The 24,421-nt window shown below is 36.4% G+C and overlaps 1 protein-coding gene across 6 annotated transcripts in view; it reads right to left on the reverse strand.

Moving 5' to 3' along the window:
- Positions 1–24,421, reverse strand: part of LOC150109418 (basement membrane-specific heparan sulfate proteoglycan core protein-like) — a 1,783,738-nt gene that overhangs the window by 369,317 nt on the left and 1,390,000 nt on the right. For all 6 annotated transcript variants that reach the window (XM_090413063.1, XM_090413041.1, XM_090413033.1 and 3 more), the window contains 2 exons: positions 14,546–14,643; positions 7,214–7,486 (listed from right to left, as the gene is read on the reverse strand). In XM_090413063.1, the coding sequence (XP_090269189.1) occupies positions 7,214–7,486; positions 14,546–14,643 (371 nt within the window). The remainder of the gene's footprint in view (positions 1–7,213; positions 7,487–14,545; positions 14,644–24,421) is intronic.

Below are 24,421 nucleotides of genomic sequence, written 5' to 3' on the forward strand. Positions count from 1 at the left end.
TTGGACCACAACTTTTCAATTTGTTCATTAACGATATAGGAAAGGATCTGAGAGGAAGGGTTCACTTGTTTGCTGATGATGCAAAGTTGGGTAGAGCAATAGTGAATGCACAGAATGTCAAAATTTTGCAAGATGATTTGGATAGTTTGGAGGACTGGGCTAAGGAAAATGGATGTCGATTTAATATGGCAAAGTGTAAGGTTATGCATTTTGGTGTGAAAAGATTAGCAGCAGTATATCACATTGGTGGAACCATACCCCAGGAGATTGATGAGGCCAAGGATATGGGAGTGTTGGTGGATAGGGAGTTGAAGTTTAGTGGGCACATCACGAAAGTGGCTAAATCACCTCATCAAATCACTTGGTTGCTGAAAAATACTTTAACAAGCAGAGACAAACAAGTTATTGTTCCTCTGTATCGAGCCTTGATAAGACCCCATCTAGACTACGGTGCCCAGATATGGGCGCCAAGGTTTCTTCTGGATGGGGAGGAGATGGAGAGGATCCAGAGACAAGTGACCAAGATAATAGCAGGTCTATGGAATAGAACCTTATGAGAACAGGTTGAAGATTTGTGGGTTGCAAAAATTGGTTGATAGGCAGAAAAGGGGTGATATAATTGAGACATTCCAATTACTGAAGAGTTTCTATAAGATTAATTCAGAAGATATTTTTGAGAATAGGACTGGTGGTGGTGGGAGGACTGTGGGCCATACATGGAAACTGGGCATGAATGTGGTTAACAAGGGTGTTAGAGCTAGGTTTTTTACTCGGAGAGTGGTGAATGAGTGGAATAAGCTATCAGAGTCTGTTGTGGGTGCTATGGCTGTGAATGAGTTCAAGGCGAGGTATAATAGATACTGTGTGAATGTCAAATAGTTGTTTTTGACATGATGTTAGGGTCTCCCTCGATGAGTCTCTCGACTCCTTGGAGTTGCACGAAATAATAATAATAATAATATATACAACTTTTGCTTCATTCTGAAATTCACTGGCTTTACAGGGACAAAGTATTAACAAGGTTATTTCAATTAAGGCACCAAGTTTTATTTGTAAATGAAGTAATTCTGATTTTGCATCACTCCTTGTTGACGAAGCACTGTTATCAACACTATCTTATCTTTCTGACATTTTTTCAAAATTAAATGAACTAAATCTCTCTCTTCAGGGAAATTCTTTAACTATTCTTGAAGCCTACGAAAAAATAAAGGCATTCGAGAAAAAACTGGTTTTATGGATTAATTATGTAAAAGACAGGCAGTTTGCACCTTTTCCAACATTGGAATTCTTTTTAGTGGAAAAAGATATTTTTGTTGATTCTGAGTTTCTAGAAAAAGTTTGTGACCACCTCAAAAATCTAAAAAGGAATTTTGAAACATATTTTCCAAATAACTTTTATAAGAAAGTTCTGTGGGTTCGCGCGATCTATTTCAGGCTTGCAGTCATGAGAACAACCTTTCGCTAATGAAAAAAAGAACAGTTAATTGCGCTTTCAAGTGACAGTGGACTTAAAATGCAATTCCGTGATCTTGATTTGGCTCGATTTTGGATCTCACCTTCAGTGAGAAGTGAATTTCTTGAATTATCTGAAGCAGCATTGAAAATTGTCATGCAGTTTTCTACAACCTATCCTTGTAAGGATTTTCATTGCTCCTTCAAATAAAAACAAAATACAGAAAATATCTTTGTGTGTGTGTGCCGATCTAAGACTAAACTTGACCAATATTGAGCCAGATATCCAGCAACTCTGCAAGGGTGCCGAGAAGCTCAACCATCTCGTTAAAAGTAAGTAGTAACATAATTATATCATATTATTTATTCATTTAATAAAAATTAAAACTTTGTTCAACGATGATACACTTCTAATCGTTTACTTCCAATTTAATTAACCATTTTTCCACATGTATTCAAAATATGCTTTCAGATTTATTATGTTATAAATGGCACAGTTTTTCCAAAATGTTGGTAATTCCTACAAATTTAAAAAAAAAAATTACAAAAGCCAAAACAACGTATAGGGAAATTAAAAATTGAAATAAAATTTTAATTCCAACATTATAAAATGTTATTTTTCTTGCTTTTCTATTCGCAAAATTGTCGATGACATTGTCGAAGTATATTTCATCACTCAGTTGCTGTTTTGTAGACAGCATGGCAAGATTTCTTAAACGCCAAAAAAGTGCCGCCCAGGGCAGATTCCCCCCCCCTCCCAAGATACGTCGTTTTAATTTCGGAGCATTTATGGATGTTTGAAGTTAAGTTCCAGTCTATTTGATGTTATCATCCTTCAACATTGGTATTGGCAGAGAATAAAACATGGCTGGATGGGGCACTAGCATGGGTTCTGTTATAAAAAATGTCACATTGGTGATCTTCTAGGCGAAAAGAGATGTACTTTTCTGTCTGGCCATAATATGGTTTGCTGTAACTGCAAATGAATTTGTATACTCCTGGGAACTGAAGAAGGTTGTGTTTTACTTTAGGTTGACTGAGGCAAGATCAGAGTTTCAGAAAGAGAGAGAAATATGTTTTAACATTAAAGTTCAGGATTTTTGCCAACTTAGGGGTAAGAGAACTTATATATGGTAAGGAAAAGAAAGACTGTGGGATTTGAGTTATCTTCATTACTATGTTGATTATGTACACTAAGACGATTATAGATATTTTTAGGAAAGTAACCGTTATTTAAGAAGGTCCTTTTGAGGTAACTAAGTTCTTGTTGAAGTTCCTCTTCTTCTGGCAACAAGGATTTCATCTGATGAGCTAGTGTGGAAATTTTTGAGGGGATAGTGGTGAGACGAAGCATATAGGTATCTATCGGTGTGTGTTGGCTTTCTAAAGATAGAAATCTTGAGACCATACATTGTTCTAGTAAGTTTTATATCTAGAAAAGCTCAAAACACCATTAACTTCTGGTTTAGATGTGATGTTTATATTTTGATGAAAATTGTTTAAATGACCCACGAAGGTTTGTAAGTTTTCTGGGCCATGCTCCCTTCTTGTTGAAGTTCCTCTTCTTCTGGCAACAAGGATTTCATCTGATGAGCTAGTGTGGAAATTTTTGAGGGGATAGTGGTGAGACGAAGCATATAGGTATCTATCGGTGTGTGTTGGCTTTCTAAAGATAGAAATCTTGAGACCATACATTGTTCTAGTAAGTTTTATATCTAGAAAAGCTCAAAACACCATTAACTTCTGGTTTAGATGTGATGTTTATATTTTGATGAAAATTGTTTAAATGACCCACGAAGGTTTGTAAGTTTTCTGGGCCATGCTCCCAAATTAGGAATATGTTGTCCATGTAACACAGCCAGATTTTGAGTTTTAGAGTTGCTGAGGAGTTGGCTTTTTCCATCAAAATCTTACAGAAAAATGTTGGCTAGTACCCGAGACAACAGACTACCCATTGCCAAACCACTGTTCTGTTTGTAGATCTTGTCTTCGAATAAGAAGTAGCTTGAATCCAAACAATGCACAAGGCAAAAATCTTTTTAGATAGTCTTTTAAAAAACAAGTTACGGACTTCCTGTGTTGGAACATTGGTGAAACATCGAAGCTGATCATTCTGTCATCTTCACTAAGTTGGATGTTCTTGATCTTCGAGACAAAATCAGCCAAGTTCTTGATATATGAAAAGAATTTTCCTGTGAGATGTTTCAAGGAGAAAGCAAGATATTTTGAGAGATTATATGTAGGGGAAATCAGTGCCTTCAACTATTGGTCTGAGAGGAGGGCTTTCTTTGTGGATCTTTGGAAGGCCATATAAATGAGGAATAAGTGGATGAAGGCAGCGGAGTGATAGGTGGATATTCCTAGGTAATTCTGAGGTGGATTTGAGAAGATTATTTGTGTAGTTATGCAAGTTCTCTTGTGGGGTCTCTTTGAAGTTTAGAGTAAGTATTACAATCTAATAATTCATAGATCTTGAGGCGATAATCGGTTCTATTTAGGATGACAGTGGTGTTCCCCTTTGTCAGCTGGTAAAATGATGATATTCTTATATTCCACAGTTGATGAATAGCTTTTCTCTCCAAATGGGAGATGTTGTCAGAGGTCTACTGTTGATTGCAAATATAGCTTCTATCCTATGTAGGTTTGCGTCCTGTGTTAGAAAATGAGAGGCAGCTTTTTCTATTTTTGTAAGAAAAAGTTCTTTAAGAATAGATCTAGATGAAGGAACAAAATTAAGCCCCTTGGAGAGTACATTTATTTATGCTGTTGTAAGAATATGTGAAGATTTATTAATGACAAAACTGTTAAGAGTGTGTGAAGCAATATTAGAGGATAAACGGTCTTGTGTATGTTTGAGGCCTTCCAAAGATCCACAAAGAAAACACTCTTCTCAGACAAATAGTTGAAGGCATTGATTCCCTTACATATAATCTCTTGAAATATCTCACTTCCTCCTTGAAACATCTCACAGGGAAATCCTTTTCATATATCAAGAACTTGGCTGATTTTGTCTCGAAGATCAAGAACATTCAACTTCACGAAGCTGACAGAATGATCAGCTTCGACATAGTCTCACTATTCACCAATGTTTCAACCCAGGAAGTCCTTAACTTGTTTTTTAAAAGACTAACTAAAAAGATTTTCGCCTTATTGTGCATTGTGTAGATTCTGGCTACTTCTTATTTGAAGACAAGATCTACAAAAAGAACAGCAATTTGGCAATGGATAGTCCGTAGTAGCCGATGTTTTTCTGGACGATTTTGATGGAAAAAGCCAATTCCTTAGCGACTCTGAAACCCAAAATCTGGCTGCATTATATGGACGACATATTCCTAATTTGGGAGCACGGCAAAGAAACCTTACAACTTTTCCTGGATCATTTAAACAATTTTCATCAAAATATGCACTTCACATCTAAACCAGAAGTTAATGGTGTTTTGGCTTTTCTAGTTATAATACTTATTAGAACAATGGATGGTCTCAAGAATTCTATTTTTAGAAAGCCAACAGACACCGATAGATACCTACATGCTTCTTCTCACCACTATCCCCCTCAAAAATTAGAAATTATTTCACACTAGCTCATCGGGTGAGATCCTTGTTGTCAGAAGAAGAGGAACTTCAACAAGAACTTAGTTACCTCAAAAGGACCTTCTTAAATAAAAATAACGGTTACTCTCCTAAAAATATCTATAATCATCTTAATGTATATAATCAACATAGTAATGAAGATAACTCAAACCCCACAGCCTACATCTCCTTACCGTATATAAGTTCTCTTTTCCCTAAGCTGGCAAAATTCCTGAAGAAATTGAAAGTTAAAACATATTTCTCTCCCTTTCCAAAACTCTGATCTTGCCTCAGTAAACTTAAAGTAAAACACAACCTTCTTCAGTTTCCTGGGGGTATACAAACTTATTTGCAGTTGTGGCAAACCATATTATGGCCAGGCAGAAAAGTCCATTATCTTCACTAGAAGAACACCAAAGTGACATTTCTTATAACAGAACCCATGCTAGTGCCTTATCCAGCCATGTTTCATTCTCTGCCAATACCAATTTGAAGGACGACAACATCAAATAGACTGGAACTTAACTTCAAACATCTATAAATGCTCCGAAATTAGAAAGACGTATCTTGGAATCCAAAGAAATAGCTCTCAACCCTACCCATCTAAACAGCAATCTCAGTTACAGCCTACCCTATTCACATAGCACTGTAATCCAGTTTTGGCATATTCATGATATCATTCGCATGCAAAGTGCTTCACGCCAGAACTAATGCTCGGACTCAATTTTAAACACAACTACTACTTGTTCTAAACTCTGTGTTTTTCTAAAGTACAATATATTTTTAAGATGTTTTCTCCATGGTGCTGTATTCACCTGACGAATTCGGCATTTCTGCTGAAACTAGTAGTGAAACCTTATGAAATCTCTTATATTTTTTCTCGGAATCATCTCCGGTGTTTAAGTCAGTTAATAATTTTAAACAACAAGGTGCCAAGAGAGAAGCTAACCACTCTCCAATACTCTACAGTTATATGGTGTCAATGGGGCATTATATCACGCAATACTTAGTCTGTATTTGAGTTGTAAGTTGGCAATTAGAATTGAAGGATCTGGAAGATGGTTTAATGTTAAATCTGGTGTGAGACAAGGATGTACATTATCCCTCTGTTATTCATTATCTATATGGTTCACATTATGAAGGAAAGTGGTATTAAAAATGATATCAGAATTGAAGATATTAATGTCAGCTTTTTGCTTTATGTGGATGATGTTATACTTCTAAATAAATCCGCTACAAGTTTGCAAGATTCCTTGACTAAATTGAATAACTGTTGTAATAGATATGGTATGAAGGTCAACAATAAAAAGACAAAGACAATGAAAATAGGTAGAATCATTGAAAATGTCAACTATTGTGAATGGAGAACCTGTGGAACAAGTAAAACATTTCAGCTACTTAGGCATGATTTTTAGTGAAGATGATAAATTAAATATGGAAATAGATAACAGAATCATCAAAGCTGGTATTGTAGGAAGTCAATTGAATAAATTCATATGGAATAAGAGAGAAATTAGTCAAAACACTAAATTAGCTGTATACAAGATAGTGTTCAAACCAGTTTTAACTTATGGAGCTGAGAGCTGGGTCAGAAGTAAAACACTTGACCAAAGACTAGAGACCGCAGATATGAGAGTCCTGAGAAAGATTAGAGGCATGAACAGATGGCATCAATGGCAATATAATATAAAAAACGAGGATATTGGGAAAGAACTTGACATTGTCAGCATCCAGGAATGCATTAGCAGAGCTAATCTCAGGTGGTATGGTCACTTAAACAGAATGGGCAAGGAAAGATTAGCCAAATAAGTATTCTCTGCCAGGTTGGCAGGGAAAAGATCCAGAGGAAGACCAAGATATAGGTGGATTGATAAGGTACAAAGTGCCTTAGACGATAGAAATATAAAATCTGATAATGTTGGAGTCTTGACAAGTAACAGACTGATTTGGAGGAAATTGTAGATCCACAGTGGGACCACACTGTAGATCTACCAATCTACAGTGATGTAAATTTTTCATGTAGAACTATCATATCCTGTACACCCCTTGAGGATACCTGTCAGGAATTTGATGATGATAATTTTTAACATATATACATATATACACACACATTGGTCTGTGTGTGTGGGGGGGAGTTACGGTAGATAGCCTGATGGAAGATGTGTGAATACTACATAAATAAAGTTCATACCTATTAGCTGAATGCGTTCCTCTGTGACTCCTGCTGTATTTCTTGCTGAACAGATATAAACTCCAGCATCAGCTTGAGAAACCTGACGTATTTCCAATACTGCCGTTCCTTCTTCAACATCTTCTACTGGAGAATATGATACAAGGGTCTGACGAAGTTTTCTCCAAACAACACTGGGACGAGGGTCTCCTTGAGCTAAACATTCAAACCTCACTGTTTCACCAGATCGAATTCGGAAAGGATTATTTTGCATTATTCTAACTGATGGTGCACCTAAAAATTTAAATAACAATTAGATTTTAAAGTAAATAATTTTATACAGTTTACTTTATTACTTTTTTTTTTTTTTAATCAACATATTATTATCATCCTGAGAACTCCATGAGATCAAAAGATTCATTGTCTGAGGTCCCATTTTCACACAAAACTCATCATATCATTCCTTAAATGTATTCACTGTCTTCACACACAACTCTCAGGCAATGTATTCCAATCACCACCACTCTCCATGAAAAAATGAATGGATAAATTCCATGTACATAAAGTTTTAAGCTATCAATATAAACCCTGACTGAATCATCTCCAGAAGGTCTAGTATTTCTAGTTTATGTACAGAAATATAGTTCAATCATTACGGGATCTGATTGTGAATGGAGTGTGTAAATCTTCCCTTGGTTGGTGAGAGTGGCCATGAAGTGATCACTTGGCTTGCAGCAAACCATATGAGAACTTCTATAAAGAAGGGATATATTTAGAACTACAAGGCTGGTAATTACGGAAAGCTTAGGAGAAAACTAGCTCCAATTTGACACCAACTCAGCAACAGTGGCAATGTTTTCTGAGTTTGAGTCAATGTGGGATGGCCACTTTTCTTGTCTTCTTCTACTGACTCCCATCATGAAATTGTGACTACCACCTGACAAAAACATTAGATCAGTTAAGAGCCTCATTTCCACATGCCTTTTGTATAATTTCTAGGATTTCTGTAACCCACTTTAAAACAAAATTTAATCACAATTCTCTATTCACCAAACGGAAACTAACTTCACTCTCTTGGCGTATAGATATTAGTTAATGTTATTTAGCACATCTGCTGATAGACTGCTTCAATACTGTATATGTACTGAAGTATCAAGTCCTAAAACTTATGAATCACACTGTGTACACAATTTCCATGAGTGACCTTTGTTCTCTCCCTTCCTGCCATGTACTGGAAAAAAAAAAAAGTCTTCAGTGTGACTGTTATAAAACTCTTAATAACTTATATGCTTCTAACATGTCTCCTCATTTTCTCCTATCAGCTAGTTTTTTTGAAGCTCACTGATCTTCAGTCTGTTCTTAATGGGAGCATTCCATAGACTTCCATATCTTTATTGAAGATGGAAGATCAAGACAGGATATTAGAACAAAAATTGCAAAAGCAAAAACAGTACTCAAAAAACTAAATCCATTATGATAAGAAAACAAGATTACAACTACAAACAGACTAGATTTTATTAACACTATTTAATTCAGTACATCTATACAGAAATGAAACTTGGACCATCTTAAAAGAAAATGAAAAATGGTTGCTGGCATTTGAAATGAGGTGCTATAGATAACTCCTAAGGATAGCATACACTGATCATGTCAATGATTTTGAAGTAAGACAAAGAATTGGTTCTTTTGCCAGTTCAAGAGATAACATCATAACAAAGATCTGCATCTTTGTTATCAGCAGATCTGTCTCCCACTGCAAGTCATCCAGTTTATTCTAGGCAGACCTAGAATAAGCTGGATAGATAATATAAAAAATTGGAAAGGTACTTCACTTAGAGTTGAAAGCTGTGTCAATCAAGGAATGAGTAAAGTTTGTGAGGAATATTTCCTGATATCTACTCGATGGTTCTATTGTGGACTATTCAAGAAAGAAGCCAGGAGTATTAGATTTAAGGAAAAGGAAATTGTTTCATTGATTGAGTTTATTTACCTGACAATAGTTAGAGTAAGTGACTCATGGTTAGGATGATATTTTGGTAGGAATAGAAATGGAGGGTATGATATTTTTCATGAAGATAAGAATGGCAAGAAGGGAGGAGGAGGAGTGCTGTTAATAATAGCACAGAAATTATTGCTGCACAAGTTTGAGATAGAAGGGAGAAATGATCATAGTGATTTGGAGGTAATACGAAGGTTGAAAGGATGAGCTATTTAGTCAGATGTTGCTATAGTCCAAGAAATGTTGGAGGATGGAGACAAATGCACAGGCAAATTGGCTTTGTGAGCAAGAGAAAGTGACCATAATGGGTGATTTTAATTATGGTAATATTAATTGGAATGAAGAGAGGGCATCAGAGAATAAAAAAAATGAAGAGAGTGAAGACAGCTATCTTAAGCAATATATAATGGAGGACATACAAGGTAGACAGTCTTAAATCTCATATAATCAGAGGAGGTAATTGTGAATGGTGATGTATCTAATCTTCATCCAGTTGGTAAGAGTGACCATAAGGCGGTCACTCTTACCTGGGGTAAGCTCTCATATGACTTACCCCAGATAAGTCATATGAGAACTTCAGTGTAGAATGGATATGTGGGACTACAAAATAGTGATTATGAAAGCTTAGGACGCAGCACCTGGGGGCTATAACATAGGAAGAGAAGTTGGATGGAAATAAAACAAACAGATGCTGATTTGTTACTCAAGAGATGCCTGCTATTGTTCCAAAGTACAGGCAGCGCTCGGTTTACGCTGCAGTTCTGTTCCTGAAAAAACGGGTGTAAACTGAATCGGCATAAAACAAACCCAATTTTAATAGGAGTTATGAAGTTATGTTCTGCGCAATCAAAAAATATGCACATGAAGTATGTGTAACATTATTATATTTAAAGCTTTGATAATACATACATATATATTTGTTAAAATAAAATTATTAATAACGAAAACAAAACAAAGTCAATGTCTCTATGCTTGTAAGGATATGCTGTAAATCAGCCGTTTTCATATCTCTCAGAGGACCTTCTTCGTTTTCTTTCTCCTCCTTTGGATGTTGACTTAATTGTTCGGCTAATTCTTTTAAGTCTTCATTGGAAAGCGGTTTATCATGGCTCTCTAAAACTTCTGTCACATCTTCAGCTGTAATATTGTACAATCCCATGTCTCGCACAAGCTTGGTAACATCTTCAATAACATTCTCCTCTTGCTCTAATTCCTTGAAGTCGTGCATAAATGCTGGAAGAAGTTTGTCATGCTCCTTTTAAACACTTTGCTAACAAGATGTTCCAAGCTGCCTCGATGTTGTTAATGCCCTTCAAAATATCGAATGACCACCAATAGTCTTTAATAATTTTTCCTGAAGTGTCCAAGACTCTTACCATTTCCATAAATGTTATACGGAGGTAATAGGCTTTGAAGATTGATATAATCCCCTGATCCATCGGTTGCAAAAGTGATGTGTTTGGGGACATGTAAACAACCTTGACATCCAATGGTCTTCTTATTTCAGCAAGGTTTGGAGGATGTCTAGGGTCATTATCCATGATTTGCCAGCCAAGAAGCAATGCCTTGGCTGGCAAATCATTTTCTTTACAGAAGCGAAGCACGGTAGGACAAAAATAATTTGTGTACCAATCTATAAAAACGTCTTGTGTAACCCAAGCTTTCTTGTTCCATTTCCAATAGACTGGTAGCATGGCTTTTAGACCCTTGAAGGCACGTGGTGTCTGTGAATGGTACACCAACATTGGTTTAAGCTTCAAAGTTCCGGAGACATTTGCACCCAACAAAAGTGCAAGTCTATCTTTTGCAGCTTTAAAACCTGGAGCGGAACGTTCTTCACAGGAAATGAAGGTGCATGATGGCAATTTTTTCCAGTAGAGCCAAGTCTTATCAACATTAAAAATGAGATCAGGAGGATAACTTCCTTGTTCTACACAGTCTTGAAATTCTTTAGAAAAAGCAGAAGCTGCTGCAACATCTGCACTTGCCACCTCACCACATAATTTGACACTGTGGCACTTACTTCGAAACTTAAATCTCATGAACCAACTTTTGCTTCCTAAAAATGTTTCTTCGCCTCCATCTGTCTTTTTAAGATCCTCAAAAATTGTTTTGCTTTCTCAGTTATAACAGCCTGCATCAGGGGAATGTTTTTCTGATTCAAAGTCATCCACCCATAATGATAATAATTTTTCCATTTTTCCATGAAGTGTACCCCTACTATAACATATATGTTTTGCATTTAGTGCTGCCGTAGATTGTTGCACAGACTGTTTTATTCTATCTGCATTTTTCATAATTGCAGTAACAGTTGATGGAGGTAAGTTCATACTTTACTTCTACAGACATTAGCACATGTCTGCCCATCTTCCATTCTTCGAATCACCTCCATCTTCTTTTCAAGTGTCATTGATTTCCGTGCCTTCTTAACATGAACCAATTACATTCAATGTCTATTATCAGACATGGTATGTAATTATATACTTTATTAAATACTTATGTACGTAAAAAAAATTAAATAGAACAATTAGGTAGATTCAACATTAAAACTAGGTTTGATACATATATGTCATAGTAACTTGGTAAACACTCAAACACTAGAGTGCCTGCTAGCTTCGTTTCGCAGTCAACCACACTACAGTAAGAAAGCATGCGCAGGCAACTGGCGTTATTGTGAATTGGCGTAAATTGAACTGGCATAAACCGAGGGCTGCCTGTATATTCCAAAGGTGAAAAAAAATAAAGTAGGTGTAAAACAAATGAGTGAAGGGGGTTAGAAATGCAATCTTGAAGAGGTCAGTCATTATGTAGGCAGTGCAACATAAGTGGTAATAATTATATACACGAGTATAAAGAGCTGCCCAAGAAGATGACTTGGCAAGGATAGCAGAAGTGCAATATGAGCAGAAACCAACCAACGAAACCAAGAAAAATATAGAGTTCTTTCGATGTATGGCGAGTAGAAGAAAGAATGATTATGGGAGGAGGAGGAGAATGTAATGGATGAAAATTGTATATCATAACTGCTGCGGAGGATAAAGTTCAGATATTCAATGAGTCATTTATCAGGATATTTCATCCTTGTGAATGCATTATGAGCGCTTGAGTATAGACAGCATGGTGAAGGAGCATTCAAAGTAAATAAGCAGATTGTATATGAGGAATAAAGTAAGCAATGTTAATAATGAAGTTGGACTTGACAACATATCACTATGTGTGTTTCTAAGAAATGCTCCAGAATTAACAGCATCCTTACCATACCTGTTAAGAAATTATAGTAGTTCAAGTCCCAAAGGATTGGAAAGATGATAAAATTGTTTCCCTTTACAAAGTGGGAGTAAGACTCCAGCTAAAAATTATAGTTTGATCTATATGGATGTAATTATGGTGTTAAAGCTGGTGAGAGCTAAGAATCAGAATTTGGTTGATAATTACAATATTCTCTGTAATGGTCAGCATGAGTTTGTTTAAGGAAGGTCATGTTTTATCAATCTGCTTATTTGCTACAAGATAACAAAAGCACTGGAGGAAGATGCAAAAGCCTTTGATAGATTGCCACACAACATGCTAACTAAATTGGAACAGATGTGATTGGATAATAGACTAGTAAGTCGGATAGTGATTGGCTGTCAAGTATAGAATACTGTGTGTGGAGGGAGGGGGGGGGGATGCTATCCCAAGACAGGTAGGTTACTAGCAATGTGCCCCAGGGATCTGTTTTGTGACCATTTTTTGAGCAAGTAGAAGAAAAACCAACTATGAGAAGAGGAGTCAAGTAGATGTCTTACAGGAACATCAGTTAGTGGGAAAGTGAGCAGAACTATCCATTGGAAAGTGTAAAGTCTTGAAATTTGATAGGAAAGGATGGGATGTAGAGTATACAATTAATTGGGGCATTTTTAAGGAGACAGAGGAGATGAGAGATCTGGTAGTGGTTATCGACAAGGATTGGCTGGAAGCGTATGGGGTAACATTGCTAAATTTGTGAAAACAGTTAGTGAGAAATAGAGTTGTGACTCTCCAACAAACAACAGGCTGTGGGTTTCAAATCTGAAATGAATACGATGTTTGTAATTTCCTTCATGTGGGAGATGAATTTCATCACCCAGTGTGAGATGGACTACTGCTTTGCTTATTGGCGGCCTGAGGTAGCTTGAAAAAAAAAGTTTATTGTTTGCTCTAGAGAGTCTACAAACCCTGCTCTAGAGAGCAGGGTTTGCAGACATGTATTTTTAATAGTCTGCAAAAAATAAAAATTAAATTAAATTAATAAAAACAATCCTTTGCTAATGCATAGTACTAATGGACTATAGGCTTTCAACATTTTGTGAGTGGGAGTCACATAACGAAAAGAAAGTTACCAGATGAATGTGAAGATTAATGTGTTTTGAAGATAGCTCATGGTTGTATGTTGTGCAATCATTGCATGGCACATAGCACTAATGGGAACCAGAATAATGACAGTCAATATGTGGTTTAGAGAATTCAACATGAAGGATTATATGAGGTGTAGGATGTGTGAGATATGCATATTAGTGAAGGTGAGTAGTATGAAAACAAGAGTGTGCTGGAAGTGTTTTATAAGTGAGTACCAGAAGTGCAGTTGTGTCAAAAATGAGAGAGCAAAGTGATAAATGGAACTGATGAAAGGGACAAAAAAGAGTGTTAAAGAATTTGATGAAGGTAGGAGTGAGTAACAGTGAATGAAATATGAATAACAGCATATAAGTAGTAACAAAAGGTCATGTGAATCAAAAGGTGACAGGGATGAAAGAAACTGCATAGGACGACCAAGACAGTTCTGCAGAATGTTCTCTATGAGAATAGACAATTTCTGCAAGTTATAAAAACTGATTTCATAGGAGGAAAAGAGGAGGACATCACAGAAACATGTAAGTTACTATAAAAATTTTATAAGAGTGATGCAGATAAAGTTATCCAATACATGAATGCAGAGAAAGAGCATTAGAATAAGGGAACAGTGACTCTTGGAGGTTGGATAAATATGGTTAGTAAGGGTGTTGAAGAACTAGATTTTTTGCTTACAATGTGGTGAATGAGCAAAATGGATTTTCAGAGGAAGTAGTGAATGTTCTGGCAATGAATGAGTTTAAGGATGGTAGGATAAGCATTGTATGAATAATGGCTAGCACTGGTCTCCTGTGACAAGTCTTCAAGACTGTATGAAAATGTCAGTATAATAATAAAATTTTAAGAACCCCCATCCTTGTAATTGTCATGTTATCTTTTTTCCAATTCAATCTCTCATCATTTGTATTTTACTTGTTAAATTTTATTATTTCGCCATAATTCTGAATAAATTTTAAAAAAGTGCATCATTATAACTGTAGTACCTTGAATTTGAAGAAATGCTGTTGCAGTGACTTTTCCAGCAACATTCTCTGCAGTGCAAACATACTTTCCTTCTTCATCTCCTGTCACTCTGTTAAACCTGTAAAGTATAATTATATATTTCTCTATTATATATGCAGACTATACAGTTACTTGAGAAAAATGAAAGCAATTAGATTGAAAAACAGTACAACAGAAAAGTATACATCATAAAATATTACTGAAATCAGTTGCGTTTAATTTAAATATCAATATCTGTAAAGTTTTGGGCTAGGTTTCATAGCCATTATCAATACAATTAGAGGAAAACACAAAAAAGAGAACGACACTTCATTTGAAAGCAGGCGATATTATGTGCACTATTTGCTGCAGAAGAATAGCTCCATCTGCATTAATAGATATCCAAAATAAATTACGATAAAATAATTTAGTTAATAAATTATTTTTAAATATAAACAAAATATTAACTACAAATTAATAAACATATGAATGGTATTTGTATAACTTCACAAAATAGAGAAAGTTTTAGGTAAACATTGTTGTTCAGGTTTGCGTTGTGAAAATGTGCCTCTTTTCCTTGTACATTATTTCCAGAAGAAAATAACTTTTAACACTTTGGTTTTGTTTCAGTGAATCCTGTGTTTTATAGATCTTGCTAAATAGGATTTATTGTGTTCCTTAAGTGAATGTATTCCTGATGTTCTTCAACACAAATTTGTGCAGAACAACCAGTTTATCCATAATAACACATCAGAATAACTTCTAACAAGATCAATTGCATAGTGGGGTGTTGTTGCGGACCTGGCAGATCACAGTTGCTACTGATGAAGAAATGCGTCACCAAATAGAAAAGATCAGCACAAAAAGAGTAATCATAATGGGAGACTTTAATTATCCAAATATTGATTGGGTAGCAGAACCAAATATTGATTGGGTAGTAGTAATTAAGTAGAATCTCATGAGAAGAATGAAACTGAATTTATTGAGCTTTTGAAAGATAATTTCCTCAAGGCATTTGATTCTTGGGTTTATTGAATTAATTTTTTTCAAGAAATTCATGAAGATCAATAATAGACAGTTGCATAGAGTTCAATGTAGTGTGTGTGTGTGTGTGTGTGTGTGTGTGTGTGTGTGTGTGCGCGCGTGCGCACATGCACACATACTCAAAATTAGCAAGAAGGGAAACAATTCTTCTTCTTTCACTATGTGTTATTCCCGCTTCCTATGCAGGGTCCACGTGTTACTTAGATGATGCGACTTCCTGTTAGTACCACTCCCAACCGACTGTCACCTAGCCTACTGCTGGGGGGGGGGGGGTATATTTTTGGCTGTAGTAGCATATGTTCGCAGGGCCGGTTTGCCTGCTTGCGGGATGAAAAACGGCAGATAAACTGGTGGGAAAAACCCTACTGTCCACGCCCAAGACCAGCTAACTTGGCTATGGAAAATCCTCAAATTCCTCACCTCTTCGATGGGAATTGAACCTGGGACACTCCTTCTCCAGTCATATGCTTGCGAAGCGCAAAGCCACTAGGCTAACTGCACGGACCAAGAAGGGAAGCAATGCAGGTGAGAAATTCCCAACAAAGCTTTTCAAATGCCTGATTAGTATACTGAAATATTCTGGAAATGGCCATAATGGGATAATGGTACATGGGATGAATTTTCGAAAATGGCTCAATTTCATGCATTAAAATGCGAAGCCAACAATAAGCACTACTTTACAGTACAAAATATTTGTATATATTTAGATATATCACAAATAAATAACCAAATTCAAAGTTATGCATGTTATATAAATGTAAAATGCTACTTTCTTTCCCCCATTGAAGTCATGCTTATTTATAAACAAAATTCTATTTAATTTGAGACTAAATCTAATTATAAGAATAGGCTAGGTGGTAATTACTAGCAGGCGAAGACAGAAGAGGGGATTGGCACCATCTGTCTTAATTTACTGCCCATTAGACATTCATGGCAAAGGATTTAACACAGCACACCATGTCGACTCAGACGTCGCCTGGTTCAACAAGGTCCACATTGCCATTTGGTAGCAGCTCCAGGGGTGGCAATGAGAAGTTAGCGACTGGCGCTACCACTACCACTAACAAAAATAATGGAAAAACTGGATCCAGATTCAGACTCCGCAACCATTTAATGACCGGAACTTGGAATATTAAAACTCTACTACAATCAGGTCAACTCAAATTACTACAGCACGAATTAAAAAGATATGAATGGACTGTTATGGAACTTTGTGAAATTTGATGGCCCAAAACAGGAGAGCTAACAACAGATGAAGGACATTTGCTTTTTTACTCTGGATGTGACTGCAGCGGAAAAGAAGGTGTCGGGTTTTTCATACACAAATCATCACGAAATTCTGTCATGGAATTCAACCTTATGAATAGCAGAATTGCTCTAGTCTGCCTGAGAGGGAAACCACTCAATATCACCATCATACAGGTCTATGCCCCAACCACAGATCACGAGGACTCCGAAGTAGAGAAGTTTTATGGTCAACTTAATGCAACAATCACCAGAGCGAATAGAAAAGACCTTTTGATTGTACAGGGTGATTGAAATGCCAAAATTGGAACAGACATCAGCAAGGATTATCTCCCATTTGTTGGACCGTATTGCTATGGGGAGACAAATGAAAGGGGTTTTGAATTGATCAATTTTGCCTCACAAAATGAACTTACCATTACTAACACTCTATTTCCCCATAAACCTTCCAGAAGATGGATATGGACTTCCCTTGATGGTAAAATACACAACCAAATTGACTTTATCCTTGTAACCACAAGATTTAAAAACTCCATCAACCTCACAAGAACCAGATCATTTCCTGGAGCCGACATTGGCAGCGACCACAACATGGTCATCGCAACTGTGAATATGAAAATGAGGGAAAGATTACCTACAAAATCAACTCGTAAAAGATATAATATAGAAAAATTAAAAGATCCCCAAATAAATACACTATATAAATACAAATTAAAACAAATTTTTGACACAAGCTTCAAGAAATATAATAGTATTGAATCTAAAACCGAATACTTCTCACAAAAGATAACTAAGACAGCTGAAGAAATCCTTGGATACAAAAGGAAAATAAATAAACCATGGATAACCAAAAATATTTTGGACCTATGCGACGAAAGAAGATATTTGAAATCTCATATTAATATCGGTGATAATAGAGAACAGTATAAAAATATTACTAAGATTATTAAAAAAGAAATCAAACATGCTAGAAACTTATGGATATTGTATGACTGCAAAAATATTGAAGAGGACTTAAATAAAAAGAATTCTAAAAGTGCTTTTCAAATTATCAATAAGTTAACCAAACCTTTTACCACAATTAATTGGAGCATAGAAGATGAAACTCCTATCATGGATAACCAGAAAATAGTTGATAGATGGAAATGTTATGCAACCAAACTTTTTCAAAAAGACCCTCAACTGACTGATGATATTTTGGACGGAATTTTTCCAGGAGGTTCGGAGGAAGGAGATTACCCGATATTAAAAGAAGTTATTGCAGCAATTAGCTCCTCAAAAATAGGAAAATCACCGGGAAGTGATGGTATCACAGTGGAACTGATACGCAAAGGAGGTGACATCATCATAGACACCTTGCTAAATTTGTTCCAGGAAGTATGGAACACACAGACTTGGCCTTCTGATTGGTAGACTTCTGTCCTTGTACCTATTCCTAAAAAGGGAAACATTAATAAATGTAGCAACTATAGAACAATAAGCCTTATTAGTCATCCAAGCAAAATCCTGTTAAAAATACTATTGTCAAGAATTGAAAAGAAAATAGAAAGCAGACTATCAGATGAACAAGCAGGTTTCCAGAAGTACAATTGACCATATTTTTACAATACACATACTAGGCGAAAAATACATAGAACATAACAAAATAATCTGTCACAACTTTTTAGACCTTCAAAAAGCTTTTGACTCAATATGGCACAATGCATTATGGAAAATTTTAGAACATTATGGTATTGACAACAAAATCATTAGGATTATTAAATCTCTTTATTCCTCATGTGATATGAGAATTGAAATTAAAAATTACAGCAGTGAACCATTCCGGGCAAAATGGGGGGGGGGTAAGACAGGGATGCACCTTGTCTCCTTCTTTTTAATTGTTTTCTGGAATATGTCATAGATGAAGCTCTTTATGAATATGACACTGGAATAGTAGGTGGCGGACTAAGAATAAATAACTTATTTTTGCTGATGATATTGATCTTCTGCCAGAAAGTGAAGAAGGATTACAAGAGATAACCAGCTGTGTTTTCAGAACATTAAAAAAATATGGATTATACATAGACCTACAAAAAAACAAAAACAATGATAACCTCAAAATCAGACATTTAATTCTTAAAGATACAAATTGGCAATAAGCAAATTGAGAATGTAAAGAAGTTCACTTATCTAGGAAGCACGTTGAGCCAAGATGGTCATTCAAAAACCGACATTAAATACTGAATTGCTAAGGCAACAGTATTTAATGTCCGTGGCCCAACAGAAGTTAAAACCATTGTGGGGAGATAACAGAATAGCAATCACAACCAGACTATGACTAATTGACACCTTGGTGAATTCTGTCCTCTTGTATGGTTGTGAAGCCTGGACTTTATTGAAGGAAAATGAGAGGAGACTCCTGTCTTTCGAAATGAAAACTTAAAGAAGATTTTTGAGAATTCTCTATATACCGCTCATGAAACCAATGAAAATGTCCAAAAACTGATTGATACAATAGATGGTAGAAAAAGGGAAAATATTCTGACAATCATCAGAAGAAGACAGATGAAATGGTTCGGACATGTGGAGAGAGATAATTGCATTCCAAAGCAAGCACTAGAAGGAATCGTTCCGGGATCAAGGGTTAGGGGCCGACCTCTATTAAAATGGACTGATAACATCAAAAAATGGACAAATTCCTCTCTTTCTCAACTGACATCAAGAACAAGAGACCTAGATGACTGGAGGAGGCTAGCAAAGAGTATCACCTACCAGCCATGAATGATCCAATGTTTCATTTAGGACTATGGGAGAAGAAGAGGTGGTAATTTATTATGTCTATACACAAATGCCAGCAACATTAGAAACAAAGTGGTCGAGTTCATTTTTATTGAATATGATATGGCCTAAGATTGTTGGCATTAGTGAAACCTGGCTCTCAGAATCAGATATGGTAAGTGGGATCGAGTGTAATGGGTATACCATTTTTAGGAATGACAGAAGAGATAGGAGAGGAGGAAGAGTGCTACTAATGATATTAGTAGCACTTCTACCCTAAGTCCAGTTAGGGTAGAAACACAAGAAAATAATGATGGTAACTATGTCACATGTAGTGGCGAGTTTGAGTCTATCTGGTGAAGTGGAGGTTAACAGAATGAAATATATGGTGTGGTGTTGCTACAGACCTGGTGGCTCAGTTACAGGGGACAAAGAAATGCATCAACAATTTAGCCTTATGGGTACCAAACAAATTATCATTATGGGTGACTTTAATTTTGCAAACATTAATTGGGTAAAAGAGAAATCTCATGATAAGAAAGAAGAGGAATTTATTGAATTATTGCAAGACAACTTTCTCAAGCAGTATATGAAAGAAGGAACACTAGGTCAAAGATTGTTGGATTTGATCATAGCATCAGAAGGGGTCTCTGATGAATATGGTTATTTTACCACCAATTGGTGACAGTGATCATGCTGTACTTTCTTAGTAAGTATCTAATTGTATTGATGCTCTGATTAAAACAGGTTACATGCTGAACTACAAAGCTGGAAATTATGATCAACTTAAGAAGAATACTATTGTTGGTCCCATGGTATCAGTTACTGAATGGAAAAAATGCCAGCAATGTATGGGAATCATTTTCAAAGATTTCCATGCATTGCTGAATGAGGCAGTATCTGAACGTATCCTCTCTAGTGTTTGAAGAATAAACAGGTTAGGGAGCAAAATAGATGTGCAACCTTATTAAGCAGGAGATCCACAAGAAGAAGATGATGTAGAAAGAATATTGTGAGAATAAGAGTGAAAGAAGTTATGAAATATAAAGTTCAGGCCAGAAAAGTAATGAGTATTGTGAGAAAAGATAAATCGAATTATGAATAGAAATTAGCCATGCAAGCTAAAGGCAATTCAAAACAATTTTATCGTTATGCCACAAGCAAAAGAAAGAATAAATGTGGAAGAATAACTTTACTGAATGCAGATGGTACCTGAGTGTCAAAAGCTAATGAGATTGTCCAGTTAATGAGTGTTCACTTTGCTAAGATATATCAACCAGGTGTATGTAACGTGGTGCACAGTGATACTGCTACATCAGATGAAGAGTTAAAGGTTTCATGAAAACGAGGTTGAAGAGTGGTTGCATAACCTGGATAAGAATTTATCTATAGGAACAGATGAAATATCAGCCCATTTGCTAAAAGGAATGTTCATTCAAATTGGCTGCTCCTTTCACATGTTTATATAACTTAAGTCTCAGCTTATGAATGATACCACAGGAATATATGATAGTTCCCATTGTACAAAGGTGGTGCAAAAACTGATGTGTCTAAATACTGACATATCAGTATCTCTGGTGTTGTAATGAAGATTTTAGAGAAGTTGGTAAGAATTCACATACGGAAATGGGTAGACAAACATGTTATACTCTACAAGGAACAGCATGGGTTTACTAAAGGAAGATTGTGTTTTAGCAATTTGCTCATATTTTACAACAATAATTCGGCTGAGTTGGATAAAGGGAATGGATACACTATGATAATGTTGGATTTTTCTAAGGCATTTGATTGGATACTATACAAAAAGCTGTTGCATAAACTGGAGAGGTGTTTGATAAAGTTCTGCAGAGGTGTTTGAAAGGATACCAAATAAACTCTCGACTTGGGGATGGTTGACAGATAGATAGATTTAAGGTGACCAGTGGTATACCTCAGGGTTTGGTCCTTGGGCCATTATTGTTCAATCTATATATTAATGACATCAGGAAGGATCTAACATCAGATGTTCAACTGTTTGTCAATGATGAGAAGATAAGCAGAGCAATCAGGGATGCTACTGATATTCAGCAATTACAAAATGATTTGAATAGGCTGGAAATTTGGGCAAACGAAAATGGCTCTCAGTTTAAAATTAGTAAGTATATATTTATGCACTTAAGTGCGATTAGAATTCCAGCGCTATATTATATTAGTGGGGTTATCCTACAAGAAATTGAAGAGGCAAGGGATCTTGGCATATTGGAGGATAGGAATTTGAAGTTCAAAGGTCACATAGCAAAAGTTGCAGATATAACTCAGAGGATAACTGTGATGTTGAAGCGAACCTTGACATGTAAGGATAAGGACGTCATCTTATCTCTTTATAATAAGGCTTTCATAAAACCACACCTGGATTATTGTGTGCAAATTTGGTTATATGGGTTCCAAGGGGATTATTATTATTAAACAAGACCTCATAGAGTCAAAGACTCATCTGGGAGGTCCTTTTATCACACACACATCTCATCATACCACGTCTTAAATACACTCAAACTCCTTGCAGACACCACACTCTCAGGCAAGGCATTCCAATCATTCACAACTCTGCACAAAAAAAACCTGCCTCTCACTCCCCTACACACACCCTCTTTATACAGTTTCCAGGGATGACCTCTGGTTCTCCCCTGATCTCCCACTATTCTCTGTAGAACTTCTCCACCATTGATCTTATAACAACCCCTTACCAACTTGTAGGTCTCTATCATATCTCCTCTCTTCCTTCTCTCCACTAAACTCTGCAAATTACATCTTCTCAATCTTTCCTCATACTCAACATTCCAGAGATCAGAAACTACCTTAGTCAGTCGCCTTTGGACCCTTTCCAACATCTCTTCATCCTTCTGAAAACCCGGTGACCAAATCTGGGCACAATAGTCCATGGGTGGCCTAATCAAAGCCTTATACAATGGAACAAGAATCTCCCTACTTCTAAACGTCAGTGTCCTCTGCATCATTCCCAGAAGTCTTTGTGTTGTCTTCACAATTTTGGCGATGTGTCCTCTAAACATTAGATCCTTATCCACTATCACCCCCAGATCTCTTATTTCCTCTACTTCCAACAATATATTCTCACCAAGCATAAATTCTGCATCCCATCTTTGTTTTCCAAATTTAAAAACCTTACATTTTGCAACATTGAACTCACATCCCCATTTCCGTTCCCAATCACTCAATTTATTCAAGTCTTCTTGCAAGGCCACAACATCTTCACTACTCTTTATAGTTCGTCCCAACTTTGCATCATCTGCAAACAACTAAATATCTCCATCCAAATCTTCACCAATATCATTAATATACAAGTTAAATAGTAATGGCCCTAAAACAGACCCCTGAGGCACTCCAATAGTGACTTTCCTTTTCCTGGATATCATACCCCCCATACACAACTTGTTGATACCTATCAGATAGCCAGTTTCCAATCCAATGCACTAATCTAATATCCAATCCCATCTACTCTAGTTTGAGTGTCAACTTGTCATGAGGTACTCTATCAAAAGCTTTTGCGAAATCCAAGTATATTACTGTGTATCCTTCTCCTCTGTCCAAGGAAGCAATCACTTTATTATAATAAGTAAGTAGATTACTAAAACATGACCTCAATTTAGCAAATCCATGCTGTCCATCAAAGATTATACCATTGTTGTCAACCCAACTCTGGATCCTAGTTCTCACAAGCTTCTCCAAAAACTTAACCACAACACCTGACACAGAGATAGGCCTATAGTTTGATGCTTGAGTTCGATCACCTCCTTTATGAAGTGGCACAATCTTGACCTCCTTCCACTCTTTAGGAACTTGACCAAGTGCAAGACTCGTATTTAAAAAATATGTCAAGGCACGTGTCACCTCCCTGGCACATTCCTTCAAGAATACGTGGCAATATATTATCAAGTACCACAGCCTTATTAACATTTTGTTTACTCAAATCCCCACACACCTCTTGCTCACTTACAGTCAGTCTCTCCTACCCATCATCTACTGCTCTCAATCTCTCCATGAAGTTACATTCACAAGATTGAAAGACCTTGATGAATTACTCATTAAGTATCTCCACCACATATCCTGCAACAGTTGTCTTTATACCATTTTCATCTATCAGTGCCATAATCATTCTTTCTTTTGAGGCTACATATCGAAAGAACTCCTTAGGATTCTTTTTGGCTTCATTAGCTAACTGCTGTTCATACCTCTCTTTAGCTGCCCTCACCAACCAAGTCACCCTCCTTGCGTGGTCTTTGTAGACCTCATGGAATTGTTTGTTTCAACTTCTCTTATGATACCTCCACAATGCCCTTTTTCTCTGTATCGCATGCTTAATCTCTTTATTCATCCATCTCACACTTACCTTATTTATCCTTCTCACCCATGGTATACATTGAGACGTTGCATCTACTAAATAGTTTTTGAAAATCCCCCAAGCTACATTGATCTCTTTTCCAGCTTACTCCTCATTCCATGCTACACCTGCAAGCTGTCTCCTGAGCTCTTCATAATCACCCCCCTTGTAGTTCCACATATACCCTTTTTTCACAGGGATCCTTGCACTGCTGGCAACCACCCAAGTAATCACCTCATGGTCACTTTCACCAATTGGTGGATGATTTGACACCTCATTTATAATTACATCCTACGATGAGATGACCAAATCCAAGACCCTTAATCCTCGTGTGCTCTCTGTTACATACTGTCTGAGATAGTTATCCCTCAGAAACTCATTTTCTTTATTTCCAGTTGTTATCTCTTCATTCCAGTCTATATTCCCATAAAGAAGCTGTGGAAAGTGTGCAAAGAAG

This window comes from Typopeltis vanoorti, chromosome 2 (assembly GCF_054136105.1).
Source record: "Typopeltis vanoorti isolate ZY-2024b chromosome 2, IOZ_Tvanoo_1.0, whole genome shotgun sequence".
NCBI lineage: Eukaryota > Metazoa > Arthropoda > Arachnida > Uropygi > Thelyphonidae > Typopeltis > Typopeltis vanoorti.